The sequence below is a fragment of the Jaculus jaculus genome, chromosome 11, assembly GCF_020740685.1.
Source record: "Jaculus jaculus isolate mJacJac1 chromosome 11, mJacJac1.mat.Y.cur, whole genome shotgun sequence".
NCBI lineage: Eukaryota > Metazoa > Chordata > Mammalia > Rodentia > Dipodidae > Jaculus > Jaculus jaculus.
The window spans coordinates 57,308,696-57,326,322 of NC_059112.1; the positions used below are offsets into that span (position 1 = coordinate 57,308,696).

General features: G+C 41.6%; 2 protein-coding genes across 2 annotated transcripts in view; both read right to left on the bottom strand.

Annotated features, from left to right (window-relative positions):
- The window catches only part of Poln (DNA polymerase nu), a 286,447-nt gene that overhangs the window by 190,683 nt on the left and 78,137 nt on the right, over window positions 1-17,627 (bottom strand). The window contains exon 6 of the mRNA XM_045130272.1: window positions 2,157-2,314. Within this exon, the coding sequence (XP_044986207.1) occupies window positions 2,157-2,314 (158 nt within the window). The remainder of the gene's footprint in view (window positions 1-2,156; window positions 2,315-17,627) is intronic.
- On the bottom strand, window positions 4,977-5,246 carry LOC123453318 (PEST proteolytic signal-containing nuclear protein-like). The gene has a single exon (XM_045130271.1). The coding sequence runs from the start codon at window positions 5,244-5,246 to the stop codon at window positions 4,977-4,979; it is 270 nt and encodes an 89-aa protein (XP_044986206.1).

The window sequence follows — 17,627 nt, forward strand, 5'->3', positions numbered from 1 at the left end:
TGTCCCTCTTCAGAGGAACTCCCAAGATCTACTTTCCACATCCTACTCCGTCAAACAACCCCAAACCCTAGAGTACTCTAGCTCACTTTTCTGCTAAAGGTCTCAGGTTAGAATGCACCCCCAGTGGGCAGTGGCTGGCTGCACACACCCTGACAAAGATTTCATTTCTTGGTCTGGTTCTCTTGTACTTTAACTCACCAACAGACACAAGATAGTGGAACACATCTATGCAGTCTGTCTGTGTGGTAGTTTGATTCAGGTGTCCCCCATAAACTTAGGTGCTCTGAATGCTAGATCCATAGCTGATGGAGATTTGGGAATTAATGCCTCCTGGAGGGAGTGCATTATTGGGGGCAGGCTTATGGGTGTTGTAACTAGTTTCCCCATGACAGTGTTTGGCACACTGTCCTGTTGCTATGATCCACCTTGTGTTGGCCAGGGGGTGATGTCCACCCTCTGCTCATGTCATCATTTTTCTTGCCATCATGGAGCTTCTCCCTCAAGCCTGTAAGCCAAAATAAACCTCTTTTTCCCACAAGCTGCTCTTGGTTGGGTGATTTCTACCAGCAATGCAAACCTGACTGCAACATTCTGCAAGGGGCTTTCTCAGTTTGAAGTGATGATAAACTTCTACTCTAAACAGACCCAGGACAGGTCTACCTGTGGCCATAAAGATATGGTTGGAACTTCAACTGAAGTTCCCCTTGTGTTCAGGAAGCAAGAACAAGAAGCTTCAGGGTTGGAAGTGGAAGATCCAGATCTAGCCCAATAATATTTCTATGCCAGCCTGCATTAGGGTGCTGACTTCTTAGCATGAATGACACACACTTTGTAGCTGGTTTGTGTTTCTTGCAGCCATCTCATCCCCAGATCATATGTGGGAATAATAGACTTAAAATTCTAAACTCAAACTGAACTATGGCATTAATTTGGCCTTGGACAAGATGCATATACATAAATATTTTTGCACATCAGTTTCCCTATCTATAACAGAGACTAAGAATACTGAGGTGGACTTTTTCCAGTAATGCTGCAGCTTCTTTATAGAGAATCTGTTTTAAAGCAGGAAACTGGGTAGTTAGTGTTCTAACCATAGACTCTGCCCTTCCCTTCCCTTCCTGCTGGAGTAAACACCTGAACCAGGGAGGAAAGACAGAAGCTCTCCAAGTACTAACACTGAATCTTGGCTCCTAATGGCCAGTGTCCCCAGTTCTTCAGGATCATAGGCTTCTTTTATTTTTGAAAGAACTGTGTCTACTTCTCTGATTCTGATATACCTCTTTTTAAATCAAAAGAAACAGTGTTTCTGGTATTTAAAGACCCATTCCTATGGGACACAGAAATCTTAACTACAATGGTCACAAGATTTAAGGGTGCAGTGCACAGGCTTTCACCTCCCCTGCTTTCCCCTTGGCTCTCTGTGTGCTTACCAGCAGTGCTTCCACCAAACGGCCTAAACAGACAGCTCTAACTGGCCACACTGCTCCCCACTACTTTTCCTCCAGGGTTTTATTTCCCCAGGAAGTGGCTTCTGAAGACCAGAGTCATCTACAAGATGAGAGGCTTTGGGGAGAATCACCTAGAATGCTCTTTCACTTTTCCACATGGACTGAGGTGGTTGTCCCAGGAGGCTGGCCACCATGACTATGTCACCAGTACTAAGGATATATATAAAAGAGCAGCTGTCTGCTCACTGAGCAGATGCAGGTAACATTAGGGAGTGTAGAAGAAGCACACCCTGGATAGGACTTTCTAGAAAATCTCCCATTCTTATTTACCATCCTAATAAATGCCTAGGTCAAAAATACTTGTGTGCAGGCTGGAGGGATGGCTTAGTAGTTATGCAAAGCCAAAGGACCCAGGTTCGATTCCCCAGGACCCACATAAAGCAGATGCACAAGAGGGTGCATGTGTCTGGAGTTCATTTTCAGTGGCCAGAGTCCTGGTGCACCTATTCTCTCTCTCCCTCCCTTTCTCCCTGTGAAATGAATAAATAAATAGAAATAAATTCTAAAAAAATACTTGTGTGGAACCAGTGATAATTAATGTTGGAGATATATTCTTTTTACTAGTCACTTGTGTATGATGGAAAAATTCCTAAATAACAGGCCAGGATTATATTAAGGTAGATAAAACCTCAACTTAAAATGACTTACCACAATACTTTGTGAAATGTTTCCACATGTGCTTCTTGTTTTGTCTACAATGGATTTTCCTAGGTATTTTGCCACCAAATCCTCGAAAGAAGGTATAGCATCACTGGGATCTATGAGCCATGCAGCAATTCTGGGATCTAGCCCTACAAAATCAGCAACTGAAGAGGACAAGACCATTTAACCATAGAAAACTCCAAAAATTGTTCACATTTTTGCCTTTATAAGATTCTTAATTTTGTAATGAATATTGCTGCTATTGCAATTCTCTCAAATTACAGAACTAAATACCCATGTGACTCTATTAACCCTAAATAATTTCTATCCCTATGGGAAGGTGGCCTCAATATATCCAGGTCCTAAATAGCTGACATAGGCATCACATTAAAGTAGGCTCTATCTTATACCAGAAGGTGGTATGTAAGCTCCTGGGGGAGCAAAGCCATCAACAGTCCTACTTAGCTATGGACCCTGTGTATTACACAACAAATCTACCTGGCAAGATATGCCCACTGGTACAATAGTGCCATAATGTTATGGGAGTAACCACTTGCTTCCTGATTGGATTTTAAGCACACTCCACAGGACAGATTTCATGCCTGTACTATAAACCTGGCCAAAAATTAATGGCTAGGGACATAGGCCCTAGAAGGAAATCTGTTGGTACAGCTATGCCAAATGGACAGCATATCAAATTGTCTTCTAAGTATCTCTATTTGTTCCCATGAGTCACTATTATTTGAAACCTTGATCACAGAAGTTTCTCACTAAAAAGGGCAGTGGTTAATGCAGAAATGCATAGCTGGAAGAATTGCCAAGAATAAGCGACCACTGTGTGCTCAGTCTCAAATGGAACATATAAACTTCCCCTCCAAGGCTCAGGGAACCTTGCAGAAAAGAGGAGGTGGAGAAAGTGTAAGAGCAGGGAGATGGGGAGGAGGGCTGTGAAATGTTGTCTTATAGATACAACATGGCTACTACACACATGAATGCACAAAAGCCATGGATTCCTGAACAATATTAAGCCTGCCAATACTTCACCACATATGGTAAAATATACCTGAGACCCCACACCTGGAGTACTTAACAACAGTTAATGGTTGCTGGGAGAAGGGAAGTCAGGTTCATTAATGCTGTGGTTACTTATAAGTTGCCTATTCCACAATAAATGACATTCTATCCATGATCATGCAAGCAACCATAATTTATAGCTCAATGAGCTAAAGAAAAAAGGATGAAAATAATATAGTAATTAATAAGGAAGAAGAATGTCACTGGGGATAGGCCTTATGCCTCATTAGTCTAGCCCACTGGGTACTTAAGAGTTAGCTTACTCTTGATGGTCTCTCTATTGCTGATGTGAGCTAGTTGATGTTGAAACTTTCCCTTTAAAAATATAAGCCTGGAATAAACCCTTTCCTCCTACAAGCAGCTTCTAGTTCGGTGTTTTGTCACAACAATAAAATTACTTCTAGAGAAAAATTGGTACCAGAAGTGGGGGGTCATTGTTGTAATCATTCAGGATGGAATGAGACTTCTCCATGGTGCAGTTGCTCTGGGGTCATGATGCTTTGTAAGTAAGCCCTCATCCTTAGGCTGAGGGAGGAGCATCCAAGGAGTAATTCTGACACAGGAATCTCCATCAAAGTGGCTGCTTTGGGGGCCCAACTTTCTGTAAGTAACCCTTCTTTAAGCACTCTAAGTGACCCTCCCCAATAAACTCATTGGTTCACTGAACTGGTTTTGGTGTAAAATATTTTCCTATTTGGGGTGAAGAAGTGTGTTTGCATCTCACTAGGGGAAAAGTTTCCTGTGACAGTATGTATGTGTGGTATGTGTGTGTGCATGCATGTTCATATATATATGTGGGTGCGTGTGTATGCATGTGGAGGCCAGGTGTCGACATCAGGTGCTTCCTCATTCTCTCTTATTTTTGAGACAGTCTCTTACTGAACCAAGCTCACTGACTTGACTAGACTAGCTAGTCTCAGAGATCCCTTGTCCCTATCTCCCCAACACTGGGATTATAGGTATGCACTGCCATGTCCAGCATTTATTTGGGTGCTAGGAATCCTAATTCGGGTCCTCATGTGTTATATGGCAAGCACTTTACCCACTTAGTGATCTCTCTAGACTCCTAAAATGACTTACACTGGTAGAGTTGGAACACTGGATGAGAAACAATGGTTATTAGGACTGCTTGTCCCATAGGTAAGCAAGGCATGGGTGCACACAACATTGCCTGGTAATGCTGGCTGTCAGAGCTCTAATGTTCCAAAAGTAAGAGCTCTATAGACAGACATTTGGATCTCCTCAAGGAGATCTGACAGTTCTGGAATGCATTGTTGTTGGTCATTGTAAACTCTTGTAAATAACAAACAGAAGCCTGCCAGAATGAGTCCTCAGAGTGGGGAGAAAATGCTGATGAATGAAAAAGAAATACTGAGCTGAGCATGGTGACACACACCTGGAATCTCAGCACTTGGGAAGCTGAGGGAGGAGAAGGAGAGTTTAGGCCAGCCTAAGCTATGTAGTCAGACTCAGGCTAGAGAGATGTTTCAGTGGTGCTTGCTTGTAGTAAGACATTATCTCAAAAACAGGGGGGGAAGAAAGAGAAAGAAAAATAAATGCCAATAAAATCTCCTTTAAATAAGATAAAAAACTTAAGATGAGAAGAAAAAAAGGTGGCTCCAAAGATAAGTCTTATACCATTCTTTTAAAAAAGGAATGTGTTCCTTTTAACTTTACACCCCAACACCCAGTTTCAAAAGCGTCATTTAATTGTCTTGCTTGTGGACATTTCCGAGATGAGACTTTATTATCTCATTCCCACAGCTTCTGGTTGTCAGAAAACCCATGCTTCCCCTTATTGAAGGAGTTTGGTCTAGCTGAGGTTGGTGTATCCCTTCCAATATTCTTCATCCTCATCTTTGCTTCTGGGAACATTTCCTCTGGTTCACTATCTTCATCTTCATTAAAAGCTGCTGCTACTGAAAGTGTTTTTGGAGCAAGAGTTGGAACAGTTTCCTTAGACTTGCTTGACCCGAGTCTGATGGAGATAGCAGAGACTCTCTTGGCCGTCTGACTACCCATGGCAAATCCAAACTTGGAAGCCTTTGCGGGGGATTTGCTAATTTTGTAGTTTCATGTGATTAGTTTCCAAAAGTTACAGATAATAAAAGAAATCAGAAATGGTACCTTGTTAAGAATTGCATAGTTTTTTAGACACAGCTATTAGCACATTAAAAGGGAAGTAAAAAGTTAGTGTCTATTTACAACTTCAAGCAGTTAAACTTGCCTAACTTCATTCCTCATTTCCTAAACTGTCTGGCTCCCAGGAACAGCCTTATAGAGAGAGGGAGTATTGTATTGAGAAGAAAATGTTACTGGACTATTGACTGAAAGTAAATTTAGAGAAAATGAGACCTTTTTTTTTTCTTATGGGCATTTAGTTTTGTTTCACGTTGTCATATACTAGGTATTGCATTGCTATCAGTGGATAAAGATGCTTAGCTCTTTAAAAAAAATTTTTAAAAAGTTTATGTGAAGTATTGAGTATTTGAAATAGCCCACTTCACTTTGATGGATTTTGTCTGCTTTCATTTGTCATCAAAGCATACCACTTGCTACCAAAGTAACTCAGTATCTGCAATGTGCTTCTCTTGGGTTTTGTTCCTACTTCTGTGCAAGCATTTCCACCAAAACTTGAGGCAGACCGTAAGGAAGCTGTTTTTTTATTTTTAAATACAAACCACCACCAAAAATGTAAACGTACATACTGCTTTAAGTATTTGGCTGGTTTTCATTTTTTTAAAGGTTTAGATACAAGAAAAAAAGGTATAACATTGTATGAAGACAGGAAATTGAGAAGATGCACTTTCTGTGACTGACTTTAAGTTGTTGAGTTGAATTCACTACAAAATTTCATGTAATTCTAAGTATGTATGCACTGACCAGTGGCCTCAAAAGCACATTTTATTTACTGAAATAGAAGGAAAGAAAATACATCTTCAAACACATCTTATGGAATCTTTCATCACATATACTCTGAGATTTGTGTACTATAGGATCTTTGTTTTGTATTTTTGTATTGTATATAGACTTTTTTTTCTAATGTGTTGATTAAATGCTTCCTTAAGTGCGTATTCACAGATGAAATAGTATGATTCCCTTAAGAACTACAAAGCTAAATTTGGAGGCAGCTTCTGAGAGTTTTATTGGTGGTGAATATTCGCTCAGCTCTTTTTCTCTCTCTCTTTTTTTTTTTTTTTTTGGTTTTTCGAGGTAAGGTCTCACTCTAGCCCAGGCTGACCTGGGATTCACTATGTAGTCTCAGGGTGGCCTCGAACTCACGGCGATCCTCCTACCTCTGCCTCCCAAGTGCTGGGATTAAAGGCATGCGCCACCATGCCAGGCTCTTTTTTCATCTTTTTTTTTTTTTTTTTTTGTTCGCTCAGCTCTTTTAATAGGTAACAATTCCTGAAAAGCAGCTTGTGGATATTCTTAACACTCTGTTCACTTAAATTTAAGTTTAGAATAAGCCCCAAGTAAAACAATGGGAATATACACAGCACTATTAGTTCTTACATGATTTAATTATATCAAGATACATAAATTTAGCTTTTCTGTAGATAAACTATTCATTTTGACCATTTACTATTTGTAACATCTCTCTCCTACATATTCCTTACTTGACCCAAATAAAATGTTAACCTAAAGTCAAGTTAAGGAGAGAGAAATAACTGAAATGAATGTCTTTAGACTAAAATACCAATAAATTTTGTCAAAACTCAAAAAAAAGTAAGATGACAGAAGCTATGAAAATACATCAGAACTGTAAGTATTTTAAAAATAGGTAATTTAGAAAAAGAAATTGTAAGGCAGAGATAGGAGGATCACCATGAATTTGAGGACACCCTGAGACTACATAGTGAATTTCAGGTCAGCCTGGATTACAGAGTCTCTACCCTTCCCCTCCCCCCCAAGAAAACAAAGAGAAATTTGGACTAAAGATGTTGCTGATGTAATTATGGGTAAAAATCTTGAGATCATCATGATTAGAGGGAATGGAGCCCCAGTTACTTAGAAGGCATAGGTAGGAGGATGGAAAAAGACTATGTGAAGACAGGTAGAGGTTGGTGTGATGGGTTCACAAGCCAAGGCATGCCAAGGACTGCCAACTACTTTCAGAGAATGAGAGATAGTCATGGCATAGTCCACCCTCTCAAAGACTCTAGCAAGAACCAGTCCTGCAAATAGTCTGATTTCAGATCTCTGGCCCCCAGATCTGAGATAGAATAAATGCTTATAGTTTTAAATGCCCAGTTTGTGGTAACATGCCACAGCAGCCCTAGGAAACTAACAAAGACCATCAACCCAAAACAGATCATAAATCTAAATGTAAAGCTAAAACAATCAAACTCTCAGGAAAAAATATTAGTGATTCTTTATGACCTAGGAATAAATAATATTGTATCTTAGATTTGACATCTAAAACACAAGTGGGGGCATAGGAAGCAGCTCAGTTGGTAAAGTGCTTACTGTGCAAGCATGAAGTCATAAGTTTGATTCCCAGAACCAGTGTTAAAATATCCTGGGCACAGTGATGTGTTTATAATCCCAATAACTGGGATACAGGAGGATGCTTGGGCTTACTGGCCAGTTAATCTAGTCTACTTGGTATGCTTCAGGCCAATGAGAAACTATCTTCAGAAAAGGTCTATGGCATGCCTAAGGAATGACACCTGAGGTGTCCTCTGGCTCCCTGTGGACAACTATATATACATGCACATGCATACACACACAAACATATACACATCTGCACAAACACACACATACATGCATACATATACACATGAAAATTTTTTAAACGTAAGTGACACAAGAAAAAGCATAAATAATCAGATTTCTTTAAAACCAGAACTTCTGGGACTGAAGAGATAGCTTAGCCATTAAGGAGCTTGCCTGCAAAGCCAAAGGTCCCAGGTTCAATTCCCCAGTATCCATGTAAGCCAGAGGCACAAGGTGGCAAACGTGTCTAGAGTTTGTTTCAGTGGTTGGAGGCCCTGGCACACCCATTCTCTCCCCCACCATAAATAAAATGAATATTTTAAAAAAGTTTTTATTTTGATTTATTTGAGACACAGAGAGGGAGAGAGAGACAGAGAGTTAATGAGAGAGAGAGAGAGAGAGAATGGGCATGCCAGGGCCTTTAGCCACTGCAAACGAACTCCACATGCATGCGCCACTATGTGCATTTGGCATACATGGGACCTGGAGAATTGAACCTGGGTCCTTAGACTTCGCAGGCAAGTGCCTTAACCACTAAGCCATCACTCCAGCCCTAAAAATAAATATTTTTTTAAAAGCCGAGAATTTATGGAAGGTGGCAGATAACACTCAAGCTTAGTCTGCTAAAATCTCCAGGGAATAAATTGAACACACTTGTATAATAGCTGTCAGAAGAGATGACAGCCGAAAACTGTTAGTTCAATAGCGAAGTAAAATAGGAAACTTTACAGCTACAGAAAGCAAAATAGGAAAAAAAAAAAAAAATTCAGAGTCAGCTCCAGTAGAACTGGCATGTTCTGGAAGTTTTTTCCTCTTAGTGAGGGAGTCACTGGAGCAACAGTGTGAGATGAAGAGCCTCAGAAAATCAACACTGTACTCTTAGTAGTAGACATTTTAAAGAGGGGAAGAAAGGGAAACAAAAGTTGTGCATTGAGACTGGGGAGATGGCTCAATGGTTAAAGTCACTTCCTGGCAAAACCTGCAGCCCAGGTTCAATTCCCCAAGTGTCCACATTGAGTCAGATGTACAAAGTGGTGCATGCATCTGGAGGTAAATTGCAATGGCAAGAGGCCCTGGTATACCCATTCTCCCTCTGTCTCTACTTGCAAATAAATAAATTTTTTTTAAAAATGTTGTGCATGGCAACAGCAGGGGGTGGGGAGGGGGGAGCAAACAGGAAAACCTTCCCCTTTTTGCACGCAACCAGAACCTCTGTGAAGCTCACTTTCGGGAAACTCACAGCAATTGTTACAGGGCTATATATATGAAACTGGGCAGCAGAATTACTCTAGACCATGGGGAGAACTACAACCAGTATTCACCATGGGGAGAACTACAACCAGTATTCAGCAAGGTAGAAACCTGTCCAAACCAGAGTCTGCAGAGGGACATAGACATAAGTTCTGAGTGGCAATATCAGACACTAAGAAGAACTGCCTGTAGCAGGGTCAGCATTCCTAAGTGGACCCTTGAAGAACACCCCAGAACTGGTACCGTGGACTCCTATATTCTAGAAGTTAGACTAAAAGCTGGAATCCTCAAGAGGACCTCAGGGGAAGCACCTGAATCAAATGGCCCTGGAGAGGGTGAGATGAAGCCTAACTTTAAATTTGTATTAAATGGACTCAAAGACAGAAATCTTATGATCATTTTAATATACACAGAAGACTTTGGGTCAAGATGGCACCCATCTAACTGCACCGCAACTTCTAGGGAAGGAAAGGCAAGACTTTAGGGTTTACTGGGTTTTCTAGGGGTGAGCAGACTCTAATAGACCTCCAGTGGGAGGGTGCTGAGGAGCAAAATAGGGACTCTGCTGATTCCCATGCTCTCAGGTAGCCCACCAGCCCCCCAATCCCCTCAAGCCATTGTCCCAGCCACAGGTTCCTTTTGCAGTAACTGCAGGCAAGCAGACCCAGGCAAGCATAGTTCCATGAGCACCTCTAAGCTCGCAAACACTGTCCCAATTGCCTCCGCCCTCCAACCCCATATGCAGACCCAGGCCAGCAGGCTAGCATTCCCCCAGGGGACCTCCATGTGCAAACACCTTCCCACTTGCTCTTGCCCCCCACCCCAGTGCACCCACCTAGGCCAGCAGGCTAGCGTTCTCCCAGGGGCCTCCACATGCAAACAGTGTCCCACTCAGTGCGCAGGCCCAGGCCAGCAGGTTAGTATTCCCCCCACAATAGAGCTACACATGAAAACTCCACCGCCCCCAACCCCCATGCAAGGACCCAGACCAGTAGGCTAACATTCTTCCAGGGGACCTACACAGGGAACACTGTCCCACTTGCTGCACAATCCCACCTGAGTGCGCCGACCTAGGTCAGGAGGCTAGCATTCCCTCAGTGGACCTCCACTTGCTAACGCCATCCCACTCACCTTCACCCCCCACCTCTGTACTCGGACCCAGGTCAGGAGGCTAGCACTCCCCGCCCCTCCCCTGCTGACACCAGGGACCTCCACACACCACTGCTGCTCCATGTGTGTACCCTGGACAACAGGATAGGGTTCTCCTCACCCAAAGTTCTCCCACCATGGTGGACCTCCTCGCCCCCCATGTGTCACCTGACCCACAGCAGTCCCATATCCCCGCTCTGCCCTGTCACAGGACCCAGCAGTCCCATCCATCCCCTGCTACAGAGGCCCAAGGGACCCACTGTCCCATCCCTTCACCCTTCTACATAGTGGAACCACCATGCATTACCAATCCTCTCCACCCTCCGCAGCCAGGCCACTACACCAGTCTGCTTTGTCCCTTTCCTCCTGTCCCCTCAGGCCACCTGACCACGCAGTTCCATATCCCGAATCAGGGAACAAGACCTTCATCAGGTCCCCAGGTCCCCACCAGAGCCTCATGGGCTCCTTCCCTCTGAGCAGGCAGGCCCCATTTCCATAAGACACCCAGTGGAAACAAACATAAAAGAGAATAATCACTGAAGTCCTTTAAAGGGTAGACTACAGCTCCCTCCTAAAGTAAGTAAGACTCTTACACTGTAATGAGCAGACTACAGCACAAAAAGAATAATATGAAAAATCAAATGGAAACAAATCCAACAAGGATGCCCAGTCCCACAATGGACGTCTCTAATCAAAACATAGAAGAGACAACAGGATCATAATCCCAAAATGAAGACACAAGCTATGCAACCCTGGCCAAGCAATTAGCAGAACTTGCAGAGAATCAACAAAGGTCCAATAATTGTATGAATGCTGTCCTCACTAGATTAGACCTTGTAGAAAAGGACCAGGAAGTGATCCAAAGACAGTTAAATGATCTGAAGGACAGAGAAAAAAAGAAAAGGACCTCAATAATCACCTGGCTAAGCTCAATGAAAACAAATAAATGCAAGGATGAATTCCAAGAAGCATTAAGAAAATCAGAAAATGACATGAAAATGTAAAGGGAACACAACAGAGGGATAGAAGCTATGCATAAAAAAGCCATAGGAAATACAAACCAAATACAAACAAGCCTAAAACTCTATAGAAGCTCTCAAGAACAGAGTCACCTATGTGGAGGATGGAAACTCAGAACTGGAAAACAAAACTGAAGAAACTGTGAGTCTGAAAGTTTCAAAAAGTTCAAAAATTTTTGTGAAAAGAACACGAGGGAACTGTGGGATACCCTTAAACGTTAGGATCATGGGAATAACAGAAGGGGAAGAAATTCAGACCAAAGGCATGGAGAACTTATTCAACAAAATTATCAAAGTAAACTTTTCCACTCTCTCAAAAGAAAGTTCCATCAAGTTATAAGAAGCTAACAGAACTCCAAACAGACTGAACCAAAGGAGAAATTCTCCAAGACATATTATCATTAAGACTCTAAACATTGATACCTAAGAGAAAGTCCTAAAAGCAGCTAGGGAGAAACAACACATTACATATAAAGGTAACCTTATCAGGATTACTTTAAGACTTCTCAAGGAAAACCCTAAAAGCCAGAAGGGCCTGAAATCGAACACTGCAATGTTTAAGAACCTATGGCTTTCAACCCAAACTACTTCAACCCAAATCAATAACCTAACCATCCACCTAAAGGCACTGTAAAAGCAAGAACAATCCAACCCAAAAAGCTCTAGACAGAAAGAAATAACTAAGATTAGAGCAGGAATTAATGAATTAGAAACTAAGAAAACAATTAAGAAAATTGAAAACAAGAGCTGGTTCTTTGAAAAAGTAAACAAGATTGATAAACCCCTGGCCAATTTGACCGAGCAAAACAAACAAACAAAAAAAAAGAGACACTTCAAATTTTAAAAAGGGGGGGGAGGTCATGACAGACATAAGTGAAATTGGAAGAATCATCAGGACTTATTTAAAAAAAAAACTCTACTCCACAAAACTGGTAATATGGAGGAAATAGATGAATTCCTCAACATATACCTACCAAAGCTAAACTCAGAGCAGATTAGGGTCCTAAACAAACCTATCACACCCATTGAGATTGAAAAGGTAATCAAAAATCTCCGGAAAAGAAGAGTCCAGGACCAGATGGCTTTTCAGCTGAATTCAACCAAACCTTCATGGAAGAACTGAAACCAATTTTTCGCAAACTGTGCCACACAATCAGAGAACAAGGAAAGCTCCCCAACTCCTTCTATGAAGCTACTATTACCCTAATACCAAAACCAGGCAGAGATGCCACAAGAAAAGAAAAGCAACAGTCTATTTCCCTGGTGAACTTAGATCCTGAACAACATCCTTACAAACCAAATTCAACAACACATCAAAAGCATTATCCACCCTGATCAAGTGGCTTCATACCAGGAACACAGGGACGGTTCAGCATATGGAAACCTGTCAATGTAATACACCACATAAATAAGCTTAAACACAAAAATCACATGATCAATTTTGATAGATGCAGAAAAGGCCTTTGACAAAATACAACATCACTTCATGATCAAAACATTGGAGAGAATAGGCATGGATGGTTTATATCTCAACATAATAAAGGCTATACATAAAGCTCCAAAAGCCCAAATACTTAATGGGGAGAAACTGAAGGAATTCCCATTGAGATCAGGAACAAGACAGGGGTGTCCACTATCACTTCTGCTCTACAACATAGTACTGGAAGTCCTAGCTCAAGAAATAAGACAGGAGAAAGAAATAAAAGGGATACAAATTGAAAAAGAAGTTAGCCCTATTTCGAGATGACATTATTTTATACAAGAGAGCCAAGAACTTCCATCTCAAAACTCTTTAAGGTGATTAACTCCTTCAATAAAGTAGCAGGATACAAAATCAATGCACAAAATCAGACTTTCTATATGCAAAAGACAAAGACACAAAGAAAGATATAATAGAATTTTGGAAAACTATAAGAAATGCTTTGAATGATAGATTTCTGTCAGAGCACTTGATGACCCACCAAAGGTTAGTGGTAAGACCCTATTGTTGAACACACCATATGCAGCTGACACGTAAAATGAAATGGCATGGCTGGAAGCCAGGAGAGAGTCAGTCCCCAGACAGTCAGTGTGTCTAGTGCCAGAAGGTGCTATATGGGTGACTGGGGAAAACGACCAATATCTGTCCAAGCAACCCATGGTCCAACCTACTTAGCAGCAAACAGCCTGTTGTGATGCCCACACAAGTACAATAGTGGAACACAGCCATGGGGGGGAACCAACTGCTCTTGATTCGGCTAACTGATTCCCTCAGTGGTACGAGAGCCATAGCTAGAGCTGGGAAACAAGTCAGAACCATATCCAAACATAAGCCCATTCTCCAATATCAAGCTACCATCAATCATGGGCTACAAGAGGGCCTACACGTATTGAACTCTCTATAAAAAAAAGGGCTATCTCATTTGTCCTGGTGCTAACTTACTCTCCGTTGGAGAATCTGCTTCTCTTTTTCAGATAGATGCAGATCCTAAGGAGAGAGCCACATCATCATACCTCAAAAGGGCCCTGGCTGAAACTATAAGGAAAATTGGCAAAACAAGCAAGGGTGCTGTTTTACTGATGAACTGGATACCAGCACAAGGGGGAAGGAGACCAACACAGAAAAAATTAATGCCTACCAAATCAGAGAGCCAGAGACCCAGAGGCCCCCAACACCTCATCACTGAAATAGACCAAAAATGAGCCCAACATGGCTCAGGGAAATGTTGCAGAAGAGGGGCCGAAAAGAATGTCAGAGCCACATGTTGGGTCATGATATGCAGAGACATTTATCATACCCGTAACTGTGGGCTAACTCCACAATGCATGACCCATATACCTCAACAAGGAGGGGCCAATGGGGAGAGGGTAGGTCACAGATGAGCCTAATAATGGTACCAAACTGCCTGTACTTGCAGAATAGAAAACTAATAAAATAAATAAACAAAAATAAATGCTTTGTTAATGGGTGTGTTCCTACATAAAACACATGAATTCTCCCATGTATATTTTTAAAAATTAAAGAAATGCACATTTTTTACAAAAGAAATAAGCAGCATTGTCCAATTTTCAATAGTAACAACAACAACAAAACCTTGTATAACATTCACCAAAGATGTGAAAGACCTATACATTGAAAACATAAGAATACTCAACAAAGAAATTGAGGAGGACTTGAAAAAATGAAATGACCTTTCATGCTCCTAGATAGGCAGAATTAACATTGTGAAAATGAAATCTGACCAAAGCAATATGCAAATTTAATGCAATAGCAATCAAAATCCCAACACACAGAGATAGAAAAAAAATGGGCCCGTTATGGTAGCGCATGCCTTTAATCCAAGCATTCGGGAGGCAGGGTAGGCAGATAACTGTTGAGTTTGAAGCCACCCTAGGACTACATAGTGAATTCAAGGTCAGCCTGGACTAGAGTGAAACCCTACCTCAAACAACAACAACAACAAAAAAGATCTCAAAATTCAAATGGAATGGCAGAAAGCCTCAGATAGCCAAGCATTTCTTCACCAAAAGAAATACCTCTGGAGGTATCACCATACCTGATCTCAAGCTATATTATGAAGCCATAGTAATAAAAACAACATGAAGCTGGGCATGGTGGTGCATGCCTTTAATCTCAGCACTTGGGAGGCAGAGGTAGGGGGATCACCATGAGTTCGAGGCCACCCTGAGACTACATAGTGAATTCCAGGTCAGCCTGAGCTACAGTGAGACCCTATCTCGAAAAAGCAAAACAAAACAAAACAACAACAACAACAAAAAACATGACCCTGGCATAAAAACAGGATGGTAGACCACTGGAACAGAATCAAGGACCGAGACGCTGGGTCAAGTAACTACAATTACTTGATATTTGACAAAGGCCCTAACAATGTAGGCTGAGAAATGGTGCTAGACAAACTGGATAACCATGTGCAGGAAGATGAAACTCAATCCACACGTCTCACCATGCACAAAAATCAAGTCCAAATGGCTCAAAGACCTCAAAATATTACCGGAAACTTGGCTACTACTGGAAGAAAAAGTAGGAGGAATTTTCCATGACATAGGAATGGGAAAAGACTGACTAAACAAAACCCCAGTAGCTCAGGAATTTAACCACTCAACCACGGGGATCTCATGAAGCTGAAAAGTTACCTCACAGACAAACAAACAATAAGCAGAGCCAATAGATTACCCACAGAATGGGAGAAAATTTTTGCTGGCTACATAACAGAGGCCTAATTTCTAGAATCTACAAAAAACTAAAAAACCTGAACAATAAAAAGTCGCACAACCCACTCACAAAATGGGGCTGAGAACTGGACAGGGAGTTCTCAGAGGAAGAAATACAAATGGCAAATACACACTTAAGAAAATATTCATCACTCCTAATCACCAGAGAAATCCAAATTAAAACAACCATGAGATTCCACCTTATCCAGTAAAGATAGCAAACATTAAAAAATCTAATGAAAAAAATGCTGGTGAGGACATGGATAAATAGGAACCCTCATTCACTGTTGGTGGGAATGTAAGATGATATAACCACTATGGAAAGCAATATGGAGACTCCTAAAAAGGTTGACTATAGCATTACCAATAGACCCAGTTATTCCCTTACCAGGCATTTATCCTAAAAGCTCCACACCTTAGTACAGAGAAATTTGCTCAACCATGTTTATAGCTGCTCAATTTATAATAGCTAAGAGCTGGAATCAATCTGCATCATTAGACAAATGGATAACCAAGATGTGGTGTATCTACACGATGGAATTCTACACAGCAGTAAGGAAAAATGACATGATGAAACTTGAAGAAAAATGGTCTAACCTGGAACAGATTATTCTCATGAACTCACCCAATCACAAAAAGATAGTTGTCACATGGTCTCATCTGTGGCTCCTAACCTGAATCTTCCCAAGATGCTGACATATCTAATAAGTACCTCGAGGACCGGACAACAGGAAGGGTGGGACAGGAGGGAAGGGTAAGGGTGGGGGAAACAAAACTGGACCCATATGGCAATGGTATCATAAAATTCTACATCCTAAAAGACAGACTAAATGGTTGAACCGTCATCAGGTCCTTGGAGGGAACACCTAAATCACAGGGTCCTGGAGAGGGTATGATGAAGACTAACCTTAATCTTCTCCTGTTTCTCTCTCTCTCCATCTTCTCTCTCTTCTCTCTATCTCTTTCATATTACCTATCTTTTTCTTCCTTCTTTGCCATGGCACTGACCTGTAACTCCCAGTACCAGCATGAGCTTAACATCCACAATGAGCTGATGATCAGAGAGACCTACAAGGTTTCCCAAAAGAAGACAGATTTCTGTCAGAGTACTTGATGACCCTCCAAAGGTTAGTGGTAAGACCCTATTGCCAAAGATGCCATATGCTGTTGGTACGGAACATGGAAAGACATGCTAGAATTTGGAAGAGAGTCAGCCCTTAGACAGTTAGCTCGTCTAGTGCCAGAAGGTGCTACATGAGTGACTGGGGGAAAATAACCAACATCTCTCCAAGCAACTTGTGGTCTAAGCTACTCAGCAGCAAACAACCTGACATGATGCTCACAAAAGTGTAATAGTGGCACAAAGCCATGATGGGTAACCAACTGCTCTTGATTTGGCTAACTGATCCACTCAGTGAAAAGGGACCCATAGCTGAGCTGAGAAACAAGTCAGAACCATATCCAAAAAACAAGCCCACTCTCCAATCGTGGGCTACAATAGGACCTACACCTATTAAATTCTCTCTAAAATAATAATGGTTATCCCATTTATCTGGTACTGACTTCACTCTCCCTTGGAGAATTTGCTTCTCTTTTTAAGATGGACACAGATCCTGAGGAGAGATCAGCCCATCACATGTCACCAGGGCCCCAACTGAAACCAAGAATAATTGGGGAAATGAGCAAGAATGATGCTTTCTTGGTGAACCTGGTATTAGCACAAGGGTGAAGGAGACAAGACACAGAGAACAGTCAACTCCTACCATACCAGAGATCCAGAGACACAGAGGCTCCCAAGACCACATCACTGAAGTAGACCTAAAATGAACCCATCATAGCTCAGGGAAATTTGAAGAACAGGGGTTGAAAATATTGTTAGAGCTGCATGTTGGGACATTATGCACGGAGACATTGCCTCTTCCCCATAAATGATGACTAATCCCATAATGCACGACCCACATTCTCCAATAAGGAGTGTCCCTGCGGAAGGGAGAGGACAGGGAGGAGACTAATGATGGTACCAACATGGCTGTATACACACTGTGTACATAAC

Excerpts from the sequence above, each read along its gene's own strand:
- LOC123453318 (XM_045130271.1), bottom strand. The coding sequence starts at position 5,246 with ATGGGTAGTCAGACGGCCAAGAGAGTCTCTGCTATCTCCATCAGACTC.